This window comes from Protopterus annectens, chromosome 14.part0 (genome assembly GCF_019279795.1).
Source record: "Protopterus annectens isolate FY-2018-M chromosome 14.part0, PAN1.0, whole genome shotgun sequence".
NCBI classification, from domain to species: domain Eukaryota; kingdom Metazoa; phylum Chordata; order Ceratodontiformes; family Protopteridae; genus Protopterus; species Protopterus annectens.
In genome coordinates, this window is record NC_056748.1 from 1,040,968,647 (window position 1) to 1,040,992,610 (window position 23,964).

The 23,964-nt window shown below is 43.8% G+C and overlaps 1 protein-coding gene across 2 annotated transcripts in view; it reads right to left on the reverse strand.

Annotated features, from left to right (window-relative positions):
* The window catches only part of ZMYM3 (zinc finger MYM-type containing 3), a 3,891,108-nt gene that overhangs the window by 3,365,589 nt on the left and 501,555 nt on the right, over positions 1-23,964 (reverse strand). For both annotated transcript variants that reach the window (XM_044056844.1, XM_044056843.1), the window contains exon 2: positions 18,515-19,284. In XM_044056844.1, coding sequence (XP_043912779.1) covers positions 18,515-19,187 — 673 coding nt within the window. In that variant the 5' untranslated portion in view covers positions 19,188-19,284. The remainder of the gene's footprint in view (positions 1-18,514; positions 19,285-23,964) is intronic.

Here is a 23,964-nt window from a genome sequence, read left to right on the forward strand (position 1 = left end):
CGCTAATGATTGGCAGTAGAGTTTTACGTGCTGGCTTGCCAGGCCTAACGCACAGCCTTCAGCGAAGGAACGCCCATTCACGCATGTTGACATACAGAAGACGCTCTGAGAATCGAACATGCAACGTCTAAATGTGAGGCGACAATGCTACTGCAGCACCACCACCGCAGTACTGGAAAAAAAGTAGGCAAATGAATTGACTAATTTAGGGCCACACTAGACGCCACCTTGGGCATAAAGGAAGGACTGGTCCTGAGGGAAACCCTGTCAGCATGGAAAATAATGAAGGGTTCCACTACCATGAGGGCCTGTAATTCAGACACTCTTGTTGAAGTGACGGCTAGAAGGAAGGCTGTTTTCCAAGAAAGGAATTTCAACTCCACTGTTGCAGCTGGCTCATGGGGGGGGGGGGGTGAGCTTTTCCAATACAAAGTTAAGGTCCCAGGCTGGAGTGGGGGGGGGGGGCTCTCCTGGGGGGGGGTCTTAAATTTTTGGCCCTTCTAAGGAATTGTTAGGGGTGGCTCAGTATTATGATGTGCTGAAATGGCAGAGGCGTGAATTTTAATTGGTGAGAAGGATAGGCCCTTGTTCAGCATTTCTGTTAAGTACTGAAGAATACGAGGTAAGCTGGGCACCATTGTGCCCATCCCGAGTCTGGCTCCAGGAACAGTATCTTTTCCACTTTTCAGCATAGGATTTTCTAGTACTAGGCCTCCTTGCCTCCAGAATGACATCTAGCACCTGCTTACTGAGGGATGCTATTGGAGAGCTCAAGAAATTAGCCAGGCTGCAAGGTTCAGGGTGTGAAGCTGAAAGTGCAGAATCTGGCCCACCTACTGGGACAGCAGGGAAGGGGTCTGAGGCAGGTGCCATGGTTCTAGCAGTGTCATACTGCTCAAGAGGGGATACCAGTGCTGGCGTGGCCAGTCTGGTACAATCAGTATTGTCCTTGGCTTGTCCTGTTTGATCTTTAGCAGAACCTTTGAGATTAGAGGCAGAGGGGGAAAGGCATAAACCGAGAGGCTTTCCCAGGTAAAGGACAGGGCATCCACTTTCCAGGCTTGACTGAGGGGAGTCCTTGTGCAGAATTTGTCCAATTGGTAGTTCTGAGGTGAGGCAAACAGGTCTGCCTCTGGAGTCTCCCATTTGTTCCTCAAGAGGTTGAATATTTTTGGTTCCAGTTTCCATTCGTGTGGGTCCATGAAATTTCTGCTCAAGTCTTCTGCCAGTGAATTTTGCTTGCCTGGCAGGAATTGAGCTTGTAGGTGCACTTGGTAGTTCAAGGCTATTTTCCACAGAGCCATGGTTAGTCTGCAGAGGGGGTACGAGTGGGTTCCCTCCTGCATGTTAATGTACCACGTAACTGTGGTGTTATCTGTCTTTACCAATAGATGCCCTGGAAGAATGCAGTATTTGAAGGCTGTCAGGGAATTCTGTGCAGCTAAAATTTTTTTTGGTTGATATGCAGGTGCATCTGTCTCGGGTTTCATCTGCCCTGAATGCACTGCCCTGCCAAATGAGTCCCCCATGATGAGTCTGTCAGGATTTGGGCGGCAGGGGCTAGAGTGAAAGGGAGCCCTTTGTTGTGGTAGCAGGCCTCTGCCCACCAAAGGAACTCTGTCTTTATACAAGGAATGATAGGCATCATTGATTCCAGGTCCTGAGAATGTTGATACCATTATAGTTTCCTCATATGCAGTCTTGCATATGGAATTAGTAAAATGCAAGAGGCCATGAACCCCAGGGCTTGCAGAATTTTCCTTGCAGATAGCTGGGGCTTTGTGGCCAATAGTTTGAAGTAGGTTGTCAAACTTGTTTCTCTGGAGTGCGGCAAGTCATCTGGGAAGTTGTGTTCAAGCTTGCTCCCAGGAATACAATCTGTTGGCAAGGTACTAGGTGAGATTTCTTTTCATTTACGGTGTACCCCAGTGAGGTTAGAAGTTTCTTTACAAATCCCAGATGCTGTAATAGCAAGTCTTGGCTTTCTGCCTGAATCAGACAATCATCCAAGTATGGGTATATTTCAATATTGCTCTGCCTGTAAAATGCAATGGCTGGAGCTGGACACTTTGTGAATACCCTGGGCGCAGTAGATAAGCCAAAGGGAAGTGCAGAGAACTGATAATACATGGAGCCTGCCCTGAAGCATAGGTATTTCCTGCAAGATTCCCTTATTGGAATCGGCAGGTAAGCTTCCTTTAAGTCTAAGGTTGCCAACCAGGGATCTCTGCCTAGCATAGGAAGAAGCTGTTGAAGTGTAAGCATTTTGAATTTGGGATTACCAGAAAGATGTTTAGAATAGAGAGGTCCAGGATAGGACTCTAAGAGCTGTCTTTTCTGGATACCAGGAAAAGTCTTGAATAAAAACCTTGCCCTATTTGTTCTGCTGGGACAGGTTGAATAGCCCTGATACTTAAAAGAGAGAGAACCCGCTGTTGGGCCTCTGCCCACTGATTTGGGGGTAGGTCTGGCCAACTGTTTGGGGTTGGTAGGGTGTGGAAGTGGAATCTGTATCCTTGGGAAACTATATTCAAAACCCATTTGTCCTGGGTAATGAGTTCCCAGTTTTTTGCATGCAGGGCGAGCTTTCCTCCTAAGGGAGCAGGCAGTTGAGCAGGGCTTGGAAGGGTTAAAGTTAAGTCATTGTGCCATTTTTCCATAGGGGGTGGCTTACTACTCCCTGCTATGGAAGTGGGAGCCCCCCACTGCTTAGGTCTGTGTGCAGCCTGAGACTGTAACCTAGGTGGTCTGCTGTTCCTGGGTTTGGACTGAGAAGGCCTGGAAGAGACTGGAAAGGACCAATTTTTTGAAGGCCAATGATTACTGAATCTACGTGGCTGTATTTGTAGGAAATCTTTAACAGTTTGCATAGATTTAGCTTTTTCCTCCATCCTTTTTAGGACTTCTTCTTTGTTGCCAAACAGGTGGTCTTGGTTTAAGGGAGCATCCAGTAATTTAGCTTTAACATGATCTGGCAAGTTTTGCTCCTTAAGCCAAGCATGCCTTCTAAGTAGAGACCCAGTGACAACAGCCCTGCAAGATGCTTCTAAAGAGTCAAAACCACATTGCAAAGTATGTTTACCAACTTGTTCTGCAGAATGCATTAAATCCTGTAATTCTTTCTGTTCAGCACAGTCAGGAATCAACATCATTTTCTATTTAAGTAGTCCCATAATATGCTGCTGGTACTTTAACATATGAAACTGGCAATTTAAAGCCCTAATGGCCAAAGTAGCAGAAGTGTGTACCTTCTTACCCAATCTGTCCAGGGTTCTAGAATCTCTATCAGAAGGGGTAGGATTTTTGGCACAAGTAGCCTTAATGCCTTTTGGTCCTTGGGAAATGGTCTCTGGATCCGCAGTAGGATTCTTGAAGAGGAACTTGTGAGAGTCAGGTACTCCGTAATACTGGTCAGGTTTTCTGGGAGCTGGAGCTAAAGTGTCCGGGGAAAGGCTATATTCCAAGAAAGCATCATCTACAATGTCCAGAACAGGAGGGATAGCTAAAGGCCTGTGTTGAGGAAGGAGTAAGAATTCCCTAAGCCTCTTTTTGGAGTCAAAGTAATCCTGGCTTTCCCAGCAGAAATCCTCCCTAAGAGTGTGCAAGGTTTCACCAAAAGAAAAATCTTCTGGAGGGGAAGCAGAGGGAATGGAATCCTCAACATCAGAATCCTCATAAGCAGATAAGGGCAAAGCCAGGTAATCAGAAGGAACAGAAATATCAGATTCCTGATCAGAAGAATCAGAAGGAAAATCAGTTCTAGGTCTCCTCGAGGGGGAAGGCTGGCTTCTCCTAATTAAGGTCAATAAGGTCTTCAGCCATTCTAAGCATTTGCTTTTTAGGCATATGGGCCTGAGCATGCGGTTTGGACATCGGTTTTCTAGGTGTGGTGTGAGTTTTAGGCCTGGATGAAGAAGATGGTGTCGGTTTAAAATGCAAGTCTGTAGGCCTGAGTACACCCTCAGAAGCCGGTGCCTGCACAGCGGCTCTGGACCCATCCAAGGTAGAGACATCTGCAGGTTCCATAGTTGAAGAAGCATCTCGCGGCATACCGGACTCCGAATGGGTCTCAGCAGAGGCCTGCGAATCTGAAGTAGTGGGTATCGGGGGCTGCAAAAGCTCCTCACGGAGTGCTGGCGGACTGGCGACTAGCTTAACAGAAGCATAGTCGGCAGTTTTGGATCTATGCGGTCTGTCTCTGTCTTTATCCTTACATTTTTTCGGAAGATCGGTAGTCAGATGGCTTAATGAAGCTATTTTGGAGTACTGATACCAAATACCAAAATAATTTGCTGCAAAGATTGCCCGACTGCGAATAGTTCAGGAGTTGAACAAGGCACAAAACCGACAGCGAGGGACGTCGTGGTCTGGGCCTAAGCAGGGAATGCAGTACGACTGAAAATCTTTATGAGGTATTTGCTTTCCACAGGTAAGACGATTGTTAACTTTTACTGACATCGGTTGGAGGAATTAAAAAGATCCCCAACAGGGTACTTATCTTTTTTTTTTTTTTTTGAAGACTTTGGTTCTGAAACTCAAAAATGAAAATTTCAGGAGTCGGCCGACCGGCACTTGCGAACTGCTTCTGCTTCGGGCACAGCACGGCAAGAAAGACTGATTAATGGTGTGAGCTGCATGTTTATACACCCCTGATGACCTGACGTAATGGAAGAAGAGAGAGCATCCGACGCAGGAATCTGAAGACTCTGGTATTCAGGTCGGCTGAGGGCTACCTGCAGGCAGATAACCCAAATGTGATGACTGCAACAGTGAAACACGAAGAACATCTTGCAGGTCAGAGACTTGCCCTGCAGACGTCAGAGTAATAAGCAAAACAGTTTTCCACATTAAACACTTCAGATCAGCCTAAGCAACTGGTTCGATAGGTAGCAAAGTCAGTTTTTCCAGAACACTGTAGATCAAGTACCTTAGACTGTCTTCCCTTTGAAATGCTCCTTCCACCCCAAAAGGGAGGTGGCCATAGTGACAATGCCCAGTGGAAAAGAAAGAACAGCTTCTCTGCTGGAACCAAGAGGGATTCCAACCACCATCTGATCTGTCTCCAGTAAAATTCTTGTAATCCACAAAATGAAGCAGCTTTTCAGGCAAAACAATAAAGCCCTGAGCAGGGCAAGCTTAGAAAATTGTGAAAAAACCCACAAAGGCTCAGCACACTTCTATTCACTTTATTCCACAGAAACACAGCACATTAATGCTCCACCATACGTTTTCGTTTTAAAAATCGCTTCCTTTAAAAGTCATTCCTTTAAATCATTTCCTTTATTCTGTGGAATAAAGTGAATTTTAGTGTGCTGAGCCATCCGTGGATTTTTTCACAATTTTCTAAGCTTCCTCTGCTCAGGGCTTTATTGTTTTGCCTGAAAAGCTGCTTCATTTTGTAGATTACAAGTTTTACTTGGAAGCTGCTGTGAATTTTGTTTTCTTTTTTCCAGCAAAATTCTGTCAGAACGACGAGAAAATCCATGGGATGGATTAAGAAGGTACTATTGTGTAAGAACTTACCATAACCTTAGATGTCCTTCTCTTCCAAATGCTGCTGTATTCATGACATCAGGGAGTTTGCCTGTGGTGAACTCTCGTACGTCTGGCCATTATACAAAAATTAAATGCTACCGCTAGGGTGCGTGTGACATCCTGCGCCTCTCTGTCTCAGATGTCAGTCGTAAACGGACATCAGGTATAAAGCAGACATCAGCACTTACCCTCCTCAGAACTGAATGCCGCCGGGATTAGCAACTATGGAGTGGGTACTCCAGGAAACAGGAATCACACAAGTGTGAGGGGGAAGGCTGGGTGGGAAACTATACAGCAGCATGTAGAACAGAAGGACATCTAAGGTTATGGTAAGTTGCTACACAACAATACTATGTCCTTCTATGCATATGCTGCTGAATTCATGACATCAGGGAGAGTGCAAAAGCTCCTGTCCTAATGAAGGGTGCCAGACCAGAACCACTTTCCACAAACCCATGAAGGATGGCTCTGGCAAATCCTGCCTTGGCTCTAGTGACCATATCCAGTTTGTAGTGTCTAGTGAATGTGTGGACTGAGGACCAAGAAGCTGCTTTGAGGATAGCAGCTGTGTCCAACCCTTTAAGGAATGCCTCTGATGAGGACACTGTCCTGGTGGACTGTGCCCTTACTGGGGCTGGTAGTGCCCTACCATGGTTAGTGTAACAAAAGAAAATGTTTTTAGATATCCAAGAAGATACTGTTTGCTTGGAAACAGTTTGTCCCAGGGCTCTTGGGTGGTAGGAGATGAAGAGCCTGTCAGATTTGTGAAAGGATTTGGTTTAGGCGAAATAGTACTTGACCTGTCTGTGTACATCCAGGGAATGAAGTATCCTCTCTGCCTGGTTCTGCAGAGAGGGGAAAAAAGTTGGCAGATTGACAGTCTGGTTTAAGGACAGTTCGTTGACCACTTCAGGCATGAATGTAGGGTTATAGTACACAAACATACCCTGTCCTTGTGGAAGACAGTGAAGGGGGGGGTTGCCATAAGGGCCTAGAGTTCCAATAACCTTCTGGCTGAGATGATGGCCACCAAGAGTATCATCTTCCTAGTGCAGTACTGGAGGGTGCAGTCTTTGGCTGGTTCAATGGGTGGCATGTCAACTTTTCTAGGACAAAGTTTTAGATCCCAAGGGGGCAGAATGGGCTTCCTTGGGGACCTGAGATGTAGTGCCTCTCTCAGAATGAGTTTGACTTCTAACCTAGATGTTAAGGGTGGTACCAATGGCAGGCATGCTGAGATGGCAGACAGGTGAATTTTAATAGAAGAATATGATAGTCCAGACTTCATAACACAGGTAGGACAAGACCACTGCAGGCTCTGCCATCAGTAGTTGTAAGCTGTTTTTCTGACACCATAAGGAAAATCTCTTCCACTTTAACAAGTAAGATTTTCTAGTAGTTGGTTTTCTGGCCTCCTGCAGGACCTGGATCATGTCCTCTGTGTATAGGTGTCTAACGGGAAAGTGAGATTTGGTGTGGACAGTTGGGAGTGTAAAAGTGTTCCCTTGTCCTGTGTGAGCAGGTCTATTCGGTAGGGTAACTTGTGGTGATTGCCCTTGGCTAGGTGAAACACAGGGAACCAATGCTACCTTTGCCAATAGGGTGTCACCAGCAAGATTTCAGGCTATTCCTTCTGAATTTTCAGCAGGACACTCTGAATGAGAGGGAAGAGGGGAATGCATAGGCATACATCCTCTTCCAGGAGAGTGAGAAAGCGTCCACCTTTCAATCCTCTGGGTGTGGTGCCCTGGAGCAGAAGGTTGGGAGCTGCCTGTTCATGGGGGAGGCAAACAGATCCACATTCGGAATACCCCATCGATGGACCTGGTCCAGAAAAACTTCCTCCCTGTTCAGCATCCATTCGTGACACAAGGTCATTGTCCTGCTTAATGAATCTGCCATCAGACTGTCTGCGGAGGGGATATATACTGCTTGGAGAAGGATTTGTTTCTCCAAGGCGATTTCCCAAGCCTGCAGTGCTAGTCTGCACAGGAGGTAGGAGCTTGTTCCCGCCCATTTGCTGATGTACCACAGCAAAGTGTTATTCTCTATATACCACCTCAGGGTGCCTAGTAGAAGCTGAGCCTTGAACATTTTCAAGGCCAATATCAAAGCTCTCATTTCCTTGATACTGCTGTGATCTTTTTTGTTGAGTGGGGGTCCATGCATTCCTCACGCTCCATTTCCTTAATGTTGTACCCCAGCCCGTGTCTGAAGCATCTGTAAATAGGTCTTGGTTGGGAGATGAGGGTTGTAGGGGCAGACCAGGATCTGCCTGAATCTGGGACATCCACCACTTCAGTTCCCTGGTCAGACATGGAAGCATGGGGATCATGAACTCTAGTGGATGTAGTTGTTGCTTCCAAATAGTTCTCAGACACCACTGGAACTTCATGTGCAACCTTGCCAGTGGAACCATGGGGACAGTCGAGGCCTTGAATACTAGACTTCTGAGGAATTCCCTGGCTGAGATGGTTTTGAGAAGGAGGATCTGCACGAAGAAGGATGTGAGCATCAGAATCTTTTCTGGTGGTAGGCAAGCCATCATTTCCCTTGTCAGAATCCAACATCCTAGGAACATCTGATCTTTAGAAGGTATCATGAAGGATTTTTTGCATTTATGGTAAATCCCAGACCTGTTAGGAGGAAGATGGTGAACTGCAGGTGTTGCAAGGCCATGGAATTTGATGTAGCCTGGATAAGGATGTCATTTAGACAGGGAAAAAGTTGCATTCCCTTTGTCCTGGCAAATGCCATGACTGGGGCCAGGCATTTTGTAAATACTCTTGGGGCCACAGAGAGACCAAAGGGTAAAGCACAGAACTGATAGTGTGCGGAATCCACTGAGAAGTGGAGAAACTTTCTGAAAAGTGGGTGGATAGGAACATACAAGTAGGCGTCCTTTACATCCAAGAAAACTAGGAATGCAAGAGGAAGGATGAGGGGAAGAAGGGTAGGAAGAAAGCATCCTGAAGGAGGGAACTAGGGAATAAAGAATTGAGGTGGGATAGGTGCAAGCTAGACCTCCATGGACCTTACTTCCTGGGAACCAAAAAGATTCTTGAATAAAATCCCCTTCCTCTTGCAGTAGATGGGACCTCCTGAATGGTTCCTTGGGCAAGAAGTTCTTGAAGGACTGGTGGGAAAAGAGGAATTTGGTCCCGGGGTAGTTGAGGGATGACTTTGGGAGTGAGTTTGGCCTCGCAGGTCATGAAGTATTTCTGTTTTAATATAGACAGGACCCAGGAGTCCTGGGGTCACCTGCTTCCAAGTGGGAAGGGAGAGGCATATGGAAAGAGGGGTGTCTGGTTGAAGGGCCTGGTAGTCAGAGACCACCAGGCTTTCCCTGAAAAGACTGTTTAGAGGGTGGAGTGGAGGAGACAGACCTAGATGAGGGCGGTTTCCTGTTGCCCTTTCCAGGCTTAGCTTGCATTTTCTTAGCTGAGGATCTCAAAAAGAAGTTTTTGCTGGGTAATTCCTTTGAAAATGTATAACCGGGGAGACAAAGACATGTCTCAATTCAAGCAGTTCCTTGCCTTTGGTTTGGAGGGCTTTAAAGAGCTCATTTGCTGCTGAACCAAACAGGTTTGTGTTGTCCACGGGCAAATCCAGGTGCTTGGATTTGAAGTCATCAGGAAGGGGTTACAATCTTAACCTAGAGTACCTCCTGACGACAGATCCAGAGGCAGCAGCCCTTGCTGATGCTTCTACAGCATCGTAGCTGCACTTGGGAGTGTTTGGTAACTTGTGTGCAAGTGTTCAGGTAGGAGGAAACCTTGGCCTTAGCAGGGGAGTCAGGGAGCTCTCCCAACTGTTCGACCACATCTTCCGAGACAGCCAAAGAACACTTGGCCATGTGCGTCTGGTAGTTGATGGCTCTTACTGCTAGGGTGGTAGAAGTATAAACCTTCTTCCCCAGATGTTCCATCATTCTCCTCTCTTTATCAGAGGGCAGTAGAGAGGTGGACGGAAGTAAATTGGAGGTTTTGTCAGTGGTCACAGAAATGACTGCAGGGTCTGCAGATGGGGCTTTGTAGAGGAATGTTGTTTCCTCAAACCCTTGTAGAATCTATCTGGACATTTGGATGGCGGGGGGCTGTGAGTCAGGATTTTTTGAAGCAGCCAGGAAAGCATCCCAAAAAGCCAGGTGTACTGGGGGTGCACCTGAGGGGCTAGGAGACTCCAACTGCAGCAGTTTATAGTATCTCTTTTGGGTCTGAGTGACTTGACTGCTGTTCCGTTTGAAGAAGTTTTGCATCTTTGTGATAGTCTCACCAACGGTAAGATCCTCAACTGAGGAGTCAGTACCAGTGGACTCCTCCTCTGGGGAAGCATATCCCAGAGGAAAAGCAATTTGTGAAGAGTAGATGAGGGATTAATCATCTGATAAATCCTCTTCTCCTGAGGAGAAGTCAGGAGCAGGTCCCTTTGGGGTATAGGACGTAGGGTCCTGGGAAGGAGTCAGGGCCTGACGTAAGGCCAGGAAGGCATTGAGAAGGCCTTGAGTGAAAGCCTGCCAATATGGAGGTTGTTTGACAGGCAACTAAGACAGGGGCTGAGAAATGGGTTTTGTTTTCTGTTTCCTCTTCTTATGGGTCTCTAGTGGAAAGAATTCTGAAATGCAGTGGTAGGAGGGCCTGACGCTGGCTGGCACTCCACAATGTCACAGACTATGTCCTCACATACAACAATTTGGGAGATATAATAAGCCTAGGTTGCCCCTCAGCAACCGAACTGGATGCCCGAGATTCCCTCTGGGACATGACCTTGGGCAAAGAACTGATGAACTCTGGGCTTTCTGCCAAAGGAAGCTCCGAGGACTCAGTCTTGGACTCCAGGCCTTCACTAGCCTCGAGAGGTGGCTGGAGTGAAGGGAGCAGCAGTCAGTTCAGGCCTACTCCTTTCGCCCTTCTTTACTGGGGGCTCGTCTGAATCTTCCAATGTCTGGTCCATCCTAGAAGCTAAATGTTTCAGTCTCTGAGTTTCAAGGTATATTTTTAAGGCAGCCAGATGGCTTCTAAGGGTGTTGAGAACAAAGGCCTAGCAAATACTACAGATGGCATAGTCGTGCTCTCGGCCTAGGCAGAATAGGCAGGGCTCATGTAAATCTTTATGTGGAATTTGCCTTCCACACCTTCACTTGCCCTTCCTACCTGACATGTAACTCAAAACAATAGCAAGTAAAAAAATAGAAAACCCCTAAGGGGTACTTATCTGAAGTTGGATGTAGGAAAACAGTTCTTCAAGAAAAGCGACGACTGGAGCTGGCAGTCACACCGGCAGCAGAAAAGTTGCGAGGAAGGTGTGTGCTGACGTCCGCTTTATACCAGACATCTGTTTACGACCGACTTCCAGGAGAGAGAGGCAGGACGTCACGCGCACCCTAGTGGTAGCATTTAACTTTTGTATAACGGCCAGACATACGAGAGTTCACCAGAGGCAGACATCATGAATACAGCAGCATATGAATAAGAGGACATTACTAAGGTGCTAACATCCTCTGTAGTATACTCACATAGTACCTTGTCAGGGGGACCAGGAAATCACAACAGCCATATGATCCAGAAGCTTCATAACCAAGAAGATAGATTTCTGAAGAGTAAGAAGACTGGCATGTGTGAGAAGGGAAATAACCATCTGCACTAGAAGGCTTACTCCAACACCTGAAGTGGCTGAAGGATAGACTTCTGTTAGTTCTCGGTGATTCTCACGGAAAGGCACAACTGAAGTCCTAGGCCCTGATCAAGGATGCGCTTGTGGAAAAGGTGAGGAGCCAATTGTCAAGGTAAGGAAAAACCTGGAAACCCTGTAGCCTGAGCCAGGCTTCCACAACTGCCATGCATTTGGTAAACACCCAGGAGGACAGTGGTGAGACCAAAGGGCAGAGCCCTGAATTGGTAATGGCTTACTGTCTTGATATCTTTATATGAAGATTGGCATCCTTGAGATCAATCAAGCACATCCAGTCATCCTTCCTCAACAGAAGGAGAATGGACTGCATTGTGACCGTCTGTTACTTGGTCTGCTTCACAAACTGGTTCAACTTGCTTAGATCTAAAATTAGTTAGAGGTCCTTGTTTTTCTTAGGTATCAAAAAGAACCTGGAATAGACCCCAGATCCTTATTGATTTTGAGGAACCCCAACTTCTGAATCTCAACAACTGCATCCCTTCTTTGATGGGTTGGAATATCCAGAAGGTGTCTGGCATCTTCTTTTGGCAAAAATAAAAATGGAATTGTATAATCTCTGGATACAGCTCTCAACACCTATGTGTCTGAGGTGACAGTCTCCCAAGCTTTTAGGTGGAAAGCCAAGAAACTCCCAAATGCCTCCAGAATAGGGCAGCCAGGCAACCCTTCAAGACTGCTTAAAAGTGCCTTCTTCAAATCCAGCAGGTTGTAGGAAAGGGGAGACATTCATCTGCAGTTCCACTTGTGCACTTTGAGGTCCTTAGTATCCTCTTTTCCTCAACTTCAGAAACCGTTCTCACCTTCCTTCAGAGACGCATAGGAAGAGGAGATGAGATCCCTGAAGGGCAACAGGCCTTTAAGCACCAACTTTTCCCAGTGCTTGCTGAGGGCCCAGGTACTAAATATTGCACATATTGAGCGCTTTGTTTCCAAATAAGATGCGCCAAAGCAATATACACACTTTTGTGTGCATCCTGCAAAGGTAATTTGTAGCCACACATCACACATTCTTAAATCCTTTTTTTTTATCCATATCTATAGAAAAAAGATCAACAACAGCAACAATACAAAATTAACACAGCTCTAAGGTTAAACACACTACTTAATGCTAATTAAAAAAAATCTTTAACAGCAATACACTACCATAAATCCTCCAGGGCAGGAACTGTATGACCTGACAAAACAGCCTATCCTAGCCTAACAAAACAACTAGCCTATCTACCTAACACATCAAGAAACAGGTAGAGGAAGGAAGTACAAAAAGGTAGAAAACAACATTTTAGCTGTTCAAAAAGGAAACAGAAAAAGAACCTTTGGTGGAGATTGCAACCTTGCTGCTGTCTTGTAAGGCAGCACACAAGATCCGTGGTAAGACAGGAGAAGAAGGGTGCTAAGGAAAGAGGAGACTGAAATGTTTGAATTGGCTAGTCTTTGATCAGCCTCCTCCAAGGCACTCTTTAAAGCTTGTTTAGACACTTGAGAAACATTGGAAACAATATCCTTCAGACAAAGCTTTTGCTCAGCAGGTAGTGATGCAGAGAATGCATCTAAACTAAATACACCTCACCACAAACTTCCACATAAAACACTGGTAGTTAAACACTTTATAAGCTATTGTGCTGGACTGTGCTAGCTTCTTTTCCCAAGATTCTAGCCACTTACCTAGTTTATCTAAAGGGAATGTGTTTGATGAAGACAGCCTTTTTATTAAAAGAGGTCCCTAAGGACAAAGAAACACAGTCAGCAGAGAATGAGGCTTGGAGATGAGGCATGGCCAAACACACAAACATCTTTTGGGCAGGGACTCATTCAGCAAAGTAGAACTGGAAGCTTTTTTAAACATCCCCCAACTCTGGGATCAATGTAAGGAAGGTTGCCAAGTTTGGGGCCTCATCCTCCAAAAGATCACATACCTTTGCTGATCTCAGGGGGGCAGCTGATGAATGCTCCCAACTTAATACATCCCTAAATCTAGCCAGTATTTCAGAAAAAGAAAACCTCTGAGTTTCAGGACCTGTTCGTCCTCAGATGAAACTGACTCATCAGACTGACAGTTCTAAACCTTACACTCTGGATCCCCTTCAAAATAAGAATTCCCTGAGTGGTTGAATAGGGGTGGGAGTGTCGGCATTACTCATAACCCAAGTCTGCACCCTGTAAATCACCTGCATGTACAATGGATGTACCCATAGCCATCAGCTCAGGTGTTAACAGTCAGAAACTGTTGCCCTACAACATGGTACCATGGATCTTCTGTCTCTTTTTTGCATGCACTACACTAGTGACAGAATCCCGGAGTAGGGTGGGGAGGGACACATCAACAATGGCAACAGATTCTGAACCTGAATTCCCCTGCACCTAAAGAGTTTGGTTCTCCTATATCTGAATCAGGCAATGTTACAGTTCTGGAGGACATGTCAGACACTTGTGCCACACGCAGTTGTGGTGCTAAGACCACACTAGGGAACCTGGAGGCCAAATAAGGCGACTGATCTAAAAGCCTGCCCAAAGATACTGCACAGTCACAAGCCATAGGATGAGGCATACTTCTTGATTTCTATGTTTGGTAGGTGGACAAGGGCAGATGGGGGGGGGGGGGCACTGTATAACCAGACAAAACAGCCTATCCTAGCCTAATGAAACAACCTATCTACCTAACAAGTCAAGAAACAGGTAGAGGAAGGAAGTACAAAAAGGTAGAAAACATTTTAGCTGTTCAAAAAAATGATACAGAAAAAGAACCTTTGGTGGAGATTGCAACCTTGCTGCTGTCTTGTAAGGCAGCACACAAGATCTGAGGTAAGACAGGAGAAGAAGGGTGTTAAGGAAAGAGGAGACAAACGTTTGAATTGGCTAGTCTCTGATCAGCCTCCTCCAAGGCACTCTTTAAAGCTTGTTTAGACACTTGAGAAACATTGGAAACAATATCCTTCAGACAAAGTTTTTGCTCAGCAGGTAGTAATCTAGAGAATGCAACTAAACTAAACACACCTCACCACCAACTTCCACATAAAGCACTGGTAGTTAAACACTTTATAAGCTACTGTGCTGGTCTGCGCCAGCTTCTTTTCCCAAGATTCTTTTCCCAAGATGGGGGGGGCACTGTATTGGAGTCCATCAAATCACGGGACAAAATCTATCCAGATCAATGCCAAATACTGGCCAAGTGAAAATGGGCAAAAATAAATAAATAAATAATAACTATTCTTCCTTTAAATAGCTATGTGAAGTCTATTACTGAAGGGATACTATTCTGAATACTGCAAGTAAAATGATAGTAGTTTCAGTAACATAGTTCAAAGCACACAATACAGGTCACAGCAGTCCCACAATTTTAATAAACAAAGGTTAGTTTCAGCCCAAAATGATTGGAAAACGCATTAAACCACCTTAGACAAGGAATAAAGTATAAACTTATGAAAAATTACTGACAGAAATGTTTAATATACAAAATGGTGCCAAAATTGCAATTTAAATGAAAAAAATGTATTTAAAATTTTGTAAACCTATTCAAATCACCTCATTTTCCAGTCAAAATTTCAAATGAAGCTTTTAATCAACAGAAATAACAGACTAGATTAAAGCATGGCGCTGGAAGCATGAGGCAATGAGAGGAATTGTACTAAAACAGTTGTGGTACAGAAATGCAGTTAAACATTCACCAATAGCTATAAAAACATATTATAAGGGTTAAAAACCACAGAAACCAAGAATTAGCTTAAAATAAATAGTACAATCTTAAACTGCATGTAAAACTCCAAGTAAATACAATATTCCAATCAAGAAAAAAAGCAAGCACTGAAAGAAAAAAATGAGGAAAAAAATAAAACCCAAAAAGGGTTTCTTATCTGAGCTCAGCAGCTGAAGAGATCCAGAGTAAGAAGCAGTCTTCTAAGAGAATGTTCTCTTGCTATGGCACTAGAGAAAAAAAAAGGTCCTTGCCTTTGGGTTTGAAAGGCAGTCCCTGTACTGCCAAGTGATTGGTCCATCACACCCACAGACAAGCAATGGGAGGGACTCTGAGATTTGGTAGACTGCCAGAGGAGAGCCAGCTGCATACTACTACCGATATGACAGTACGGCAGTGTGTTTATTGAAGATTTTGAATGACCACAAGCCTTTCTCATCTAGAAAATCAAAGGCCTAAATCATTAAAACTACATAGACCATCTCAAAGCATTGTCCCTCTTCTCAGTATCATACAGGTTACTGCGATGGGATCTTTACCTCACATACAGAACCTCAACAGACCCTATTTTTCAGACCTACTTCACATCTGCAAATCCAGTGGTGTCATTAACACCCTCTTTGACATCTAAATCTTTTCTGCAACATAATTACAACATGTTGGAGAGAGAGATATTTTATCACAGAGAATACCACTTCTTTGGAATTGTCTTCCTTTCCACATAAAGCAGAGTACTTCTCAACTCAATTCAAATGGAAAGTGGATATTTGCATGGACGACTGCAATTTCACCCATATTTTGGCACCCTTGTCCCAAACACGTACATTTCTGCCAAGCTTTAGGTTACTCATACTTAAAATACAAGGGCTAACACTCCATGGAAATGCATGGCTAGGCTTTTTAAGATCCTCATGGATCAATACCCTAGTTAACTACCTTTGAACCTGTGATATGGGCAAAAGAGATCAAGAGCAAAAATTCCATTAACTCACAACCCCATTGCCTACAGTTAGAAGAAATGTGTCTAAATCTGTTAATGTGTTATGAAATTTATTGTAACAGCACCTGAAAATTAAAATATTCTGGGATGGTTTCATCACACGGTTCAATATTAGTCACCTTCTATATATCATCAGTCTCATTTCTCCATAAGACTGAAAAGGCATGATAGAAGGGCAATCTTGTCTTTTTCTAAGATGAAGTCCATGTAGAGGCTATATAAATATATTTCTCTAAATTAAACATATCAAGATGGCTTCAAAAGGACTTTTTTCAGCACACTCACGAAATCCTTAAGTTCGGCGCCATAAATTACATTTAATTCTTCTTTTCAGAAACAGTATACTAACATGAAATTTAGAAACAAAGACTGCACTTAATCAAAGCTTGCCAAAGGACTGCCAGGTTCAGAAGGCTGTATGACACAGTGTTCACCACTTTAAAGAATGCTGTGTGGTTTCCTCTTTATGAGACTTGGTACTGTCATTTCTGGTCACAAGATGTACTACAGTCAGACCTCAGTTAAGAGAAATGCACTGCAGTAAGCATTACTTTGATGCAGGTGGGGGATACCTGAATTTAAAGTATTTAGCCAATGCTTGAACTCAAGCTTGGCAACAGTAAAAATGAAAGAGTAACACAAAGTAAATTGAAAAGGCCGAAGGGAAAGGAAAGGAGAGAAATACTGCATGCATGGTTTGGATATTTTTAAAGGTTGCTTTTCATATCTTTCAACTTTGTAGTGCAAGAAATCTGGACAAAGACTAAAATAATTGGAGGTCAAAGGCCCAAAAATTAGGGTCAGATTTTAAATAGTGCTCTTAAAACCTTAGAAAGCAACTAGAATAACCGGATCTGTGTTTAATATAAATTTTCTGAAAGATATGAAGTCTGAAATTCAAATGTATGCCATTATTTAGTGATGTCAATCATCGGTGATTTGTCAGAAAACCACACATTTTATATGGAACAAACCAAAAATATGAAGCAATAATCTGACAGTTGATTTTTATAGTGTGTATATAGCTATGTCCCCACACTCAGATGCAATCAGACAACAAATGTAAGCATCTTAACTGCAACACATTTCAAAAAAATACAAACCGTCTCATCAAACTATGTACATATGAACTGCAGTAGAAGAATCTTCATGGGGCAGTGAAAAGATCAGTGCAGCTAATCCTATAATACACTGTATTAATTACAAAAGTATTGTTCACTGCAATCCAAAACAGTGGAGCAGTTCTTGCCAAAAAAAGTAGGGCAATGAAATGACCCTTGATGAAGGTAAATACCAGCTAACAATACTGTCCATGCAGCAGCTATCGACAATTGTCTTAATCCCAACTAAATTAACAGCATCATCAAGGTCAAGAACATCATAATGACATTTGGTGTGAGGTTTGGAAAATTTATCACTGTGTAATGAGAACATTATTTAAAAATTTTACACTGAATTGTTTTGATTACTTCTGCAACAGCTGTCAAACTGCATAAGGAAAGGAAAAATGGTGACAGGGAAACACACGAGTTTGATGTAGTGACATGCTGAAAGGAAGGTGGCCCCAAGGACTGGAGATATAGTAACTTGCCAAATGGGAAGCGTTCCCATCTCAAATCTACCTGGAAACTGTAAGAAACATCTTTTGGTTGCACTGCATTCTATCTCCTGAAACTCCTAACTGCAAAAGCACTAGCAAAGCTATACTGCAAAGCCATCTCATCACTTTAGACTTCTTCTCTTAGCTATATAGTACCTACAGTCAGGCATCTTAAAAAGAACTGGTTAACACCTGTCCATTTTGAGATGAAGCTTAGAAAGGATAGTAGAGCTGCGGTGATGCAGCGGTAGCGTTGCTGCCTCACAGTAAGAGGTTCTCCTGTTCGATTCTCAGCTGGAGTGCCTTCTGTGTGGAGTCTGCTTGTCCTCCCCGCGGTCAAGTGGCATTCGAAAGACATGCGTGAAAGGGTGTGCCTTCATTGAAGGTTGGGTGTCGGGCTGGCAACTCAGCACCATAAAAATCTACTGCCAATCATTAGCGGACTGGAGATCCGCTGTGGCGACCCCTAACCGGGAAAAGCCAAAAAGACAAACAAACAAGTGATTACATATAAACTAGAACTATATACGTATCTGATCCATACTATAGTAAGTACTGCATTCTGGACTGTTCCTTCTCTGTACAGAAGAAATAACGTGTTATGCACTCTGAACAAACCTGAAATAAGTATTTTCTTTTTTACGAGATACACAGTAAAACAAGCAAGCCTTACAAATTTTTCTTTAAATCCAATCCACCCCACCACTTTTCCAACCATGTAATGTAGCAAAACCATACCACACACACACACATCCTGACACAAGGGTTAGACACCACAGCAATAGCCTACTCCTTGAATGCAAAATGGTCACTACCAGAGGTATATGACTGCAAAAAATATTCTCGTTTGGCTCATATGCATGCCTTTAATCTTCAGCAACTATGTCATGCTGCAGGGCTACTAGGCTGTTCTACTATCCCAACAAACAAAATTAAAATAAGGCTTCTCTGCACTTAAGATGTACTCTTTACACATTCACTAGTGAGAAAAAAAACTTACCTGAAGAAAGTTTTGGTGCTGTCTTTGTGGACTCCTCATCATGCTGTTGACTACTGCTGCTTGATCTTCTAGTGGCAATATCAGACTCACTGTCCTGGTCTTCACCATTATCTAGACTGAATGTTGGGCCATCAATTTCCATTTCTTCAGTCACTTCCTCCTTGCATTTAAACACCTTTTCTTTCTCCAAAGGTAAGCTTTCCTGTTCCTTTGCAGAGGGCAAAGAAGACATAGATGTCCTTCCACTTCTCAACACACGTGAATTCAGCTCTGGTTCTGTCTTAACAGGTGGTACAGACCCAGAGGACACTAAACTACTTTTTTCTTTTTCTCCTGGAGGCAAACTGTTAGATTTCTCACTTGTATCAGCAGTCCGAGAGTCCTCTGAGTAAAGGTTTTCTGAATTATTGAGTAGTGTATTGCTTTTATCTGAAGCAGTAACTGTACTTTTTGGAAGAGTAGGTTCCTCTGTGCCAACTGCCAGTGAAGCATCTTCAGTACAAAGTTCTGCTTTACATTCAACTTCAAGCAAAGCAGTCTTTTCTCGAAGACCCAAGTCTCTCTTTGATCTGAGCTGTTTAGTTGGGTTAACTTCAGGTTCTGAGGAAACAGCTGTTTGAGTATCTTGGTTAGAAGATGCCTGACTTCCGATGCAATCCCCCTCGACTTCCATTTTGATGCACAATTTGTCTAGCAGAAGGGTTCCTCAGGCAGGCAGATAAAAGATTTAGAATATAGTCATCAGATTATTCACAGAAAAATATTGTCAGCTGTAAAAAAACAAAAAAAATAAATAAGCATATTCCATAGCAATAAAAGTACTACTTTTACATTATTCAGTACTAACAACTACATGGCAGAATCAAAGGACAGTTTTAAATGCGAGCATAAGTAGACCAGGAATCACGGAGTAATACTTTATGGAAATAAAGCATTACCTGAACAAAAAAACAGAAATCTAACAAATATCAAAACTAAACGAAATGTTGGCTTGCAAAGTGCTGCTTACACGTGGATACTTTCCCAGGAAGTTCTGTTCAAGTATAAATGTAAACCACTTAATAATAAAGTAGTACAGTTGATGAGATTTTTGAGATAGAGAAGGATAAAGACATTGGTAACAGTTAGTGATGGAGGATATGTATCGTGTAAAGTGAATGAAACATTTTTCAAATTAGTTTGAGAAAAAAAAAAAAGCTAAGCTGCAAGGGATCCGCAGGATTCACCATATAAAAAAAAAGTACAGTTTTGTACCTACCATAAATGTAGATGTCCGAACAGGATAGCATCTGCAGTCATAACAAATGGGTTGTCCTGTCGTCAGGCAGCCCTTCGGTCGGCCGAATTCCAAAGTCTGGGTCTGGCCTCGGCTGGTGTCGCACTTCACCCGACGTCATCTCTGCTGGTCTTCGGGTATAAAGGCATCAGCCAACGCCATTTTCCTCAGTGTTTCTTGCCCCAGATGCCAGTTGCCCTCTTGGAAAACTAAATTTTGCGTAAATGCCCATGTTTCCAAAAAAAAATAGTAGGCAAACACAAAAAATAAGCATGTATGTACATATATACAAACAAATACACCATAAGAGATCCCCCCCTAGCTAGCTATAAGGAGGGTAAATACCCTAGGAGTACCACAGAGGGGAAGGAGGGTGGGTAATCCTGACTGCAGATGCTATCCTGTTCGGACATCTACATTTATGGTAGGTACAAAACTGTACTATGTCCTTCAAGGATGCATCTGCAGTCATAACAAATGGGTAGAATACCATAGCCAAACTAGGGGAGGAGGAAGAAGAATTATGGTGTAGTTAGGATCCCTTGCAATACAGCAGTGGCAAACCCTGCTCGGGATCTAGAGTATAGAGGTAAGTTGTAATGCTTGGCAAATGTATGCACGGAGGTCCAAGTAGCCGCCTCAATAATGTCCTTGGTAGCCACTCCTCGTAAGAAAGCTGTGGTAGTGGCTGTAACCCTTGTAGAGTGAGGTCTTATGTTCTGTGGAATTTGCTTTCCATGGTAGGAGTAACAGAATCTTATGCAATTTCCTATCCACTTGGAGATCGTCTGTTTGGAAATTGCTTTTCCTTCCCTTCCTGTTGCATAAGCTACTAGAAGCTGGTCAGTTTTTCTATTGCCCTTGGTTCTGTCCAGGTAGTAGCACAACTGTCTATGTACATCCAAAGTATGCAGCAGTCTTTCCCCCCTGTTCTGTGGATTGGGAAAGAAGGTAGGTAGGTGGATTGCCTGGTTTAGAGACACTCTGGATACCACCTTAGGCATAAATGTAGGATTAGTTCTCATGGACACTCTATCTTGATGGAAGATTAGGAAGGGTTGTACTGCCATTAAGGCCTGTAGTTCCGAAACCCTTCTTGCTGAAGTAATTGCCAGTAGGAAAGCAGTTTTCCAGGATAGGTGTTGAAGATCTGCTGTTGCTGCTTGTTCAAATGGAGGGAGTGTCAATTTTTCTAGTACAAAGTTCAAGTCCCATGCTGGTAATGGTGGTTTCCTAGGAGGTTTTACATTCTTGATTCCTCTGAGGAACTGCCTGAGTAGAGGATGTGAGAAGACAGGGGGATCGAAGCTGTATTCTGCAGAAATAGCGGATGCATGTATCTTGATGGAGGAATAGGACAGGCCTGTATGGAGAAGCTCTGCCAAGTACTCCAGGATGTTAGCAATATCTATCTTTGACACATCTTTTCCTCTTTCAGTACTCCAAATGACAAACCTTTTCCATTTTCCTGCATAGTTCCTTCTTGTTGAAGGTCTGCGGGCCTCAAGGATAATGTCTTTAACCCTTTGGGATAAATCTGGGTTAGTTGTTGTTATGTAATGTTCCAGGCAGTCAGTTGCAGAGTTTTTAGGTTTGGATGCATGATGTTGTAGTCGTTCTGAATTAACATCAAAGGCATCAGGGGTAGTGGCCACGTTCTCCCCCGAGACATGCTCCTCAGCAATGGATACCAGTGTTGTCTTGGCCAATTTGGAGCTATCAGAATTATCCTTGGACGTTCCTCTTTGATTTTCAGTAGTACCTTGTGCATCAAAGGAAGAGGTGGGAATGCATATGCTGTCAGGCCTTTCCAACTGAAGGATAGAGAGTCCACCTTCCATGCAAGTGGGTGGTATGTCCTTGTGCAGAATTTCTTGAGCTGGTGATTGAGTGGGGATGCGAATAGGTCTATTTGTGGCATTCCCCATTTGTTTGTGATGGCCTTGAAGATGTCCGGGTGTAGCATCCATTCGTGAGCATCCGAGGTAGTTCTGCTTAACATGTCTGCTAGGATGTTTTCTTTTCCCGGTACAAATATTGCCTGTAACTGGATGTTGTAGCTCAGAGCCATATTCCATAGGTCCAGAGTCATTCGGCATAGGGGGTATGAATGAGTGCCTCCCTGTTTGCTGATATACCACATGACTGTGGTGTTGTCTGTCCTTATCATTAAATGGCCTTCTTTGAGGAATGGTCTGAAATTCTGGATTGCTAGTTTTACTGCCAGCATTTCTTTTTGATTTATGTGCAGGTGCAGCTGGTCTGGAGTCCATAATCCTTGTATGCATTTGTCCAGCATGTGTGCCCCCCAACCTAGGTCTGAGGCGTCCATTGTGATGGTTTGGCTTGCTTGAAAGTTGTGGAAGGGCAAGCCTGGGTTTGACTGGCATGCTTGAGCCCACCATAGGAACTCTTGTTTCAGGCATGGGATTAGTGGTATTTCGGTTTCTAAGCTGTGCCTGTGTTGAGACCATAAATTCTTTAGGTACCACTGTAGCTTTCTCATATGCAGTCTGGCATGGGGACCAGGATTATGCATGATGCCATGAAGCCCAAGGCCTGCAGTACTTTCCTTGCTGTTAGTTTGTTCTGCTTTGTTAATGCCAAGAAGTAAAGAGGGAGTTGTTCTTGTTTTTCTGCAGTTAGGAATGCCATCTGCTTTACTGTGTCCAATTCTGCACCCAAGAATGTTCTTGTTTGGGATGGTATCAGTCTTGACTTTTTTAAATTGACTGTGTATCCCAGGGCTTGTAGTAAGCAAATGACTCTTTGTAAGTCTTTTGTCAGCTTGCTTTTGTTGTCCGCTTGTATCAGGCAGTCGTCCAGGTATGGATAAATTTGGATTCCCTGTAGCCTGCAATGAGCGATTACTGATGCCAGGCATTTTGTGAATACTCTGGGCTCAGTAGATAAGCCAAAGGGCAATGCTGAGAATTGATAATGCTCTGATCCTGCAAGAAATCTGAGGTATCTTCTGCAATTTGGTCGTATGGGGACGTGCAGGTATGCCTCCTTGAGATCTAGAGTTACCAGCCAACACTCCATGCCCAGCATGGGAAGAAGTTGCTGTAGGGTCAGCATTTTGAATTTTGGAACAATGATGAATGTGTTTAAGGCGGACAGGTCGAGAATAGGTCTCCAACTTTTCTCTTTTCTTGGTACTAGGAAGAGTCTGGAGTAGAATCCTTTGCCCTGTTCTGTAAGTGGTACCCTTTCCACAGCTCTCATCTTTGTTAATTGAGCTATCTGTTTTAGAGCTTCTGTTTTTTGTTTTGGAGGTAGGTTTGGCATTCCTCTTTTTACTGGTAAGGTGTGGAAATGAAACCTGTAGCCTTGGTCTATGGTTTGTAAAATCCACTTGTCTCTTGTGATATAGTGCCAATTTTTTGAAAATAAGGCTAACTTTCCGCCTAAGGGTGCTGCTATTTGTTCCCTGGTAGGCGGTGTCAGAGCCAAGTCACTGTGATTGTCCTGTTGCAGTGGCAGTGGTTGTGTCTGTGCCTCGTTGGTTATTGCCTTGCCACTGGCGTCCTCTGTAGGCACCTCCTCTGGATTGATTTCTGCCCCTGGGACGTCTATTCCTGCCTCTCTGAGATTTAGAGGAGTCTGGAGAGGACCAATTTTTGGAAGGCCAGTTCCTGCTAAACCTTGGGGGCTGAACCTGTAAGAAATCTTTAACTGTTTGTACAGATTTTGCCTTCTCTTCCATTTTCTTCATTACTTGCTGGGCAGGAGAACCAAATAGACTGACCTTATCCATAGGAGCATCTAATAGCTTTGCTTTAACATGATCCGGCAAGACCTGTTCTTTCAACCATGCATGCCTTCTTATTACTGTGCCAGTCATGGCTGATCTAAATGAAGCCTCCAGTGCATCATAGCCACATTTTAAAGAATGGTTACTAACCTGCTGAATGTTATTCACCATTTCTAAAACATATTTCTTATCTAAGGTATCATCAGAGGACAGTTTCTTAGTTAACTGATCAAGCATAAACTCTTGGTATTGGATCATATGAAACTGACAGTTCAAAGCTCTAGCTGAGAGAGTAGCAGAGGTGTATACTTTTTACCCCATCTCTAAGGACCTGGATTCCCTTTCAGAAGGGAGAGGGTTTTTGCTGAGGTCGGCTACTGCCTTAGGCCCCTGGGAGATAGTCTCAGGATCTGCAAG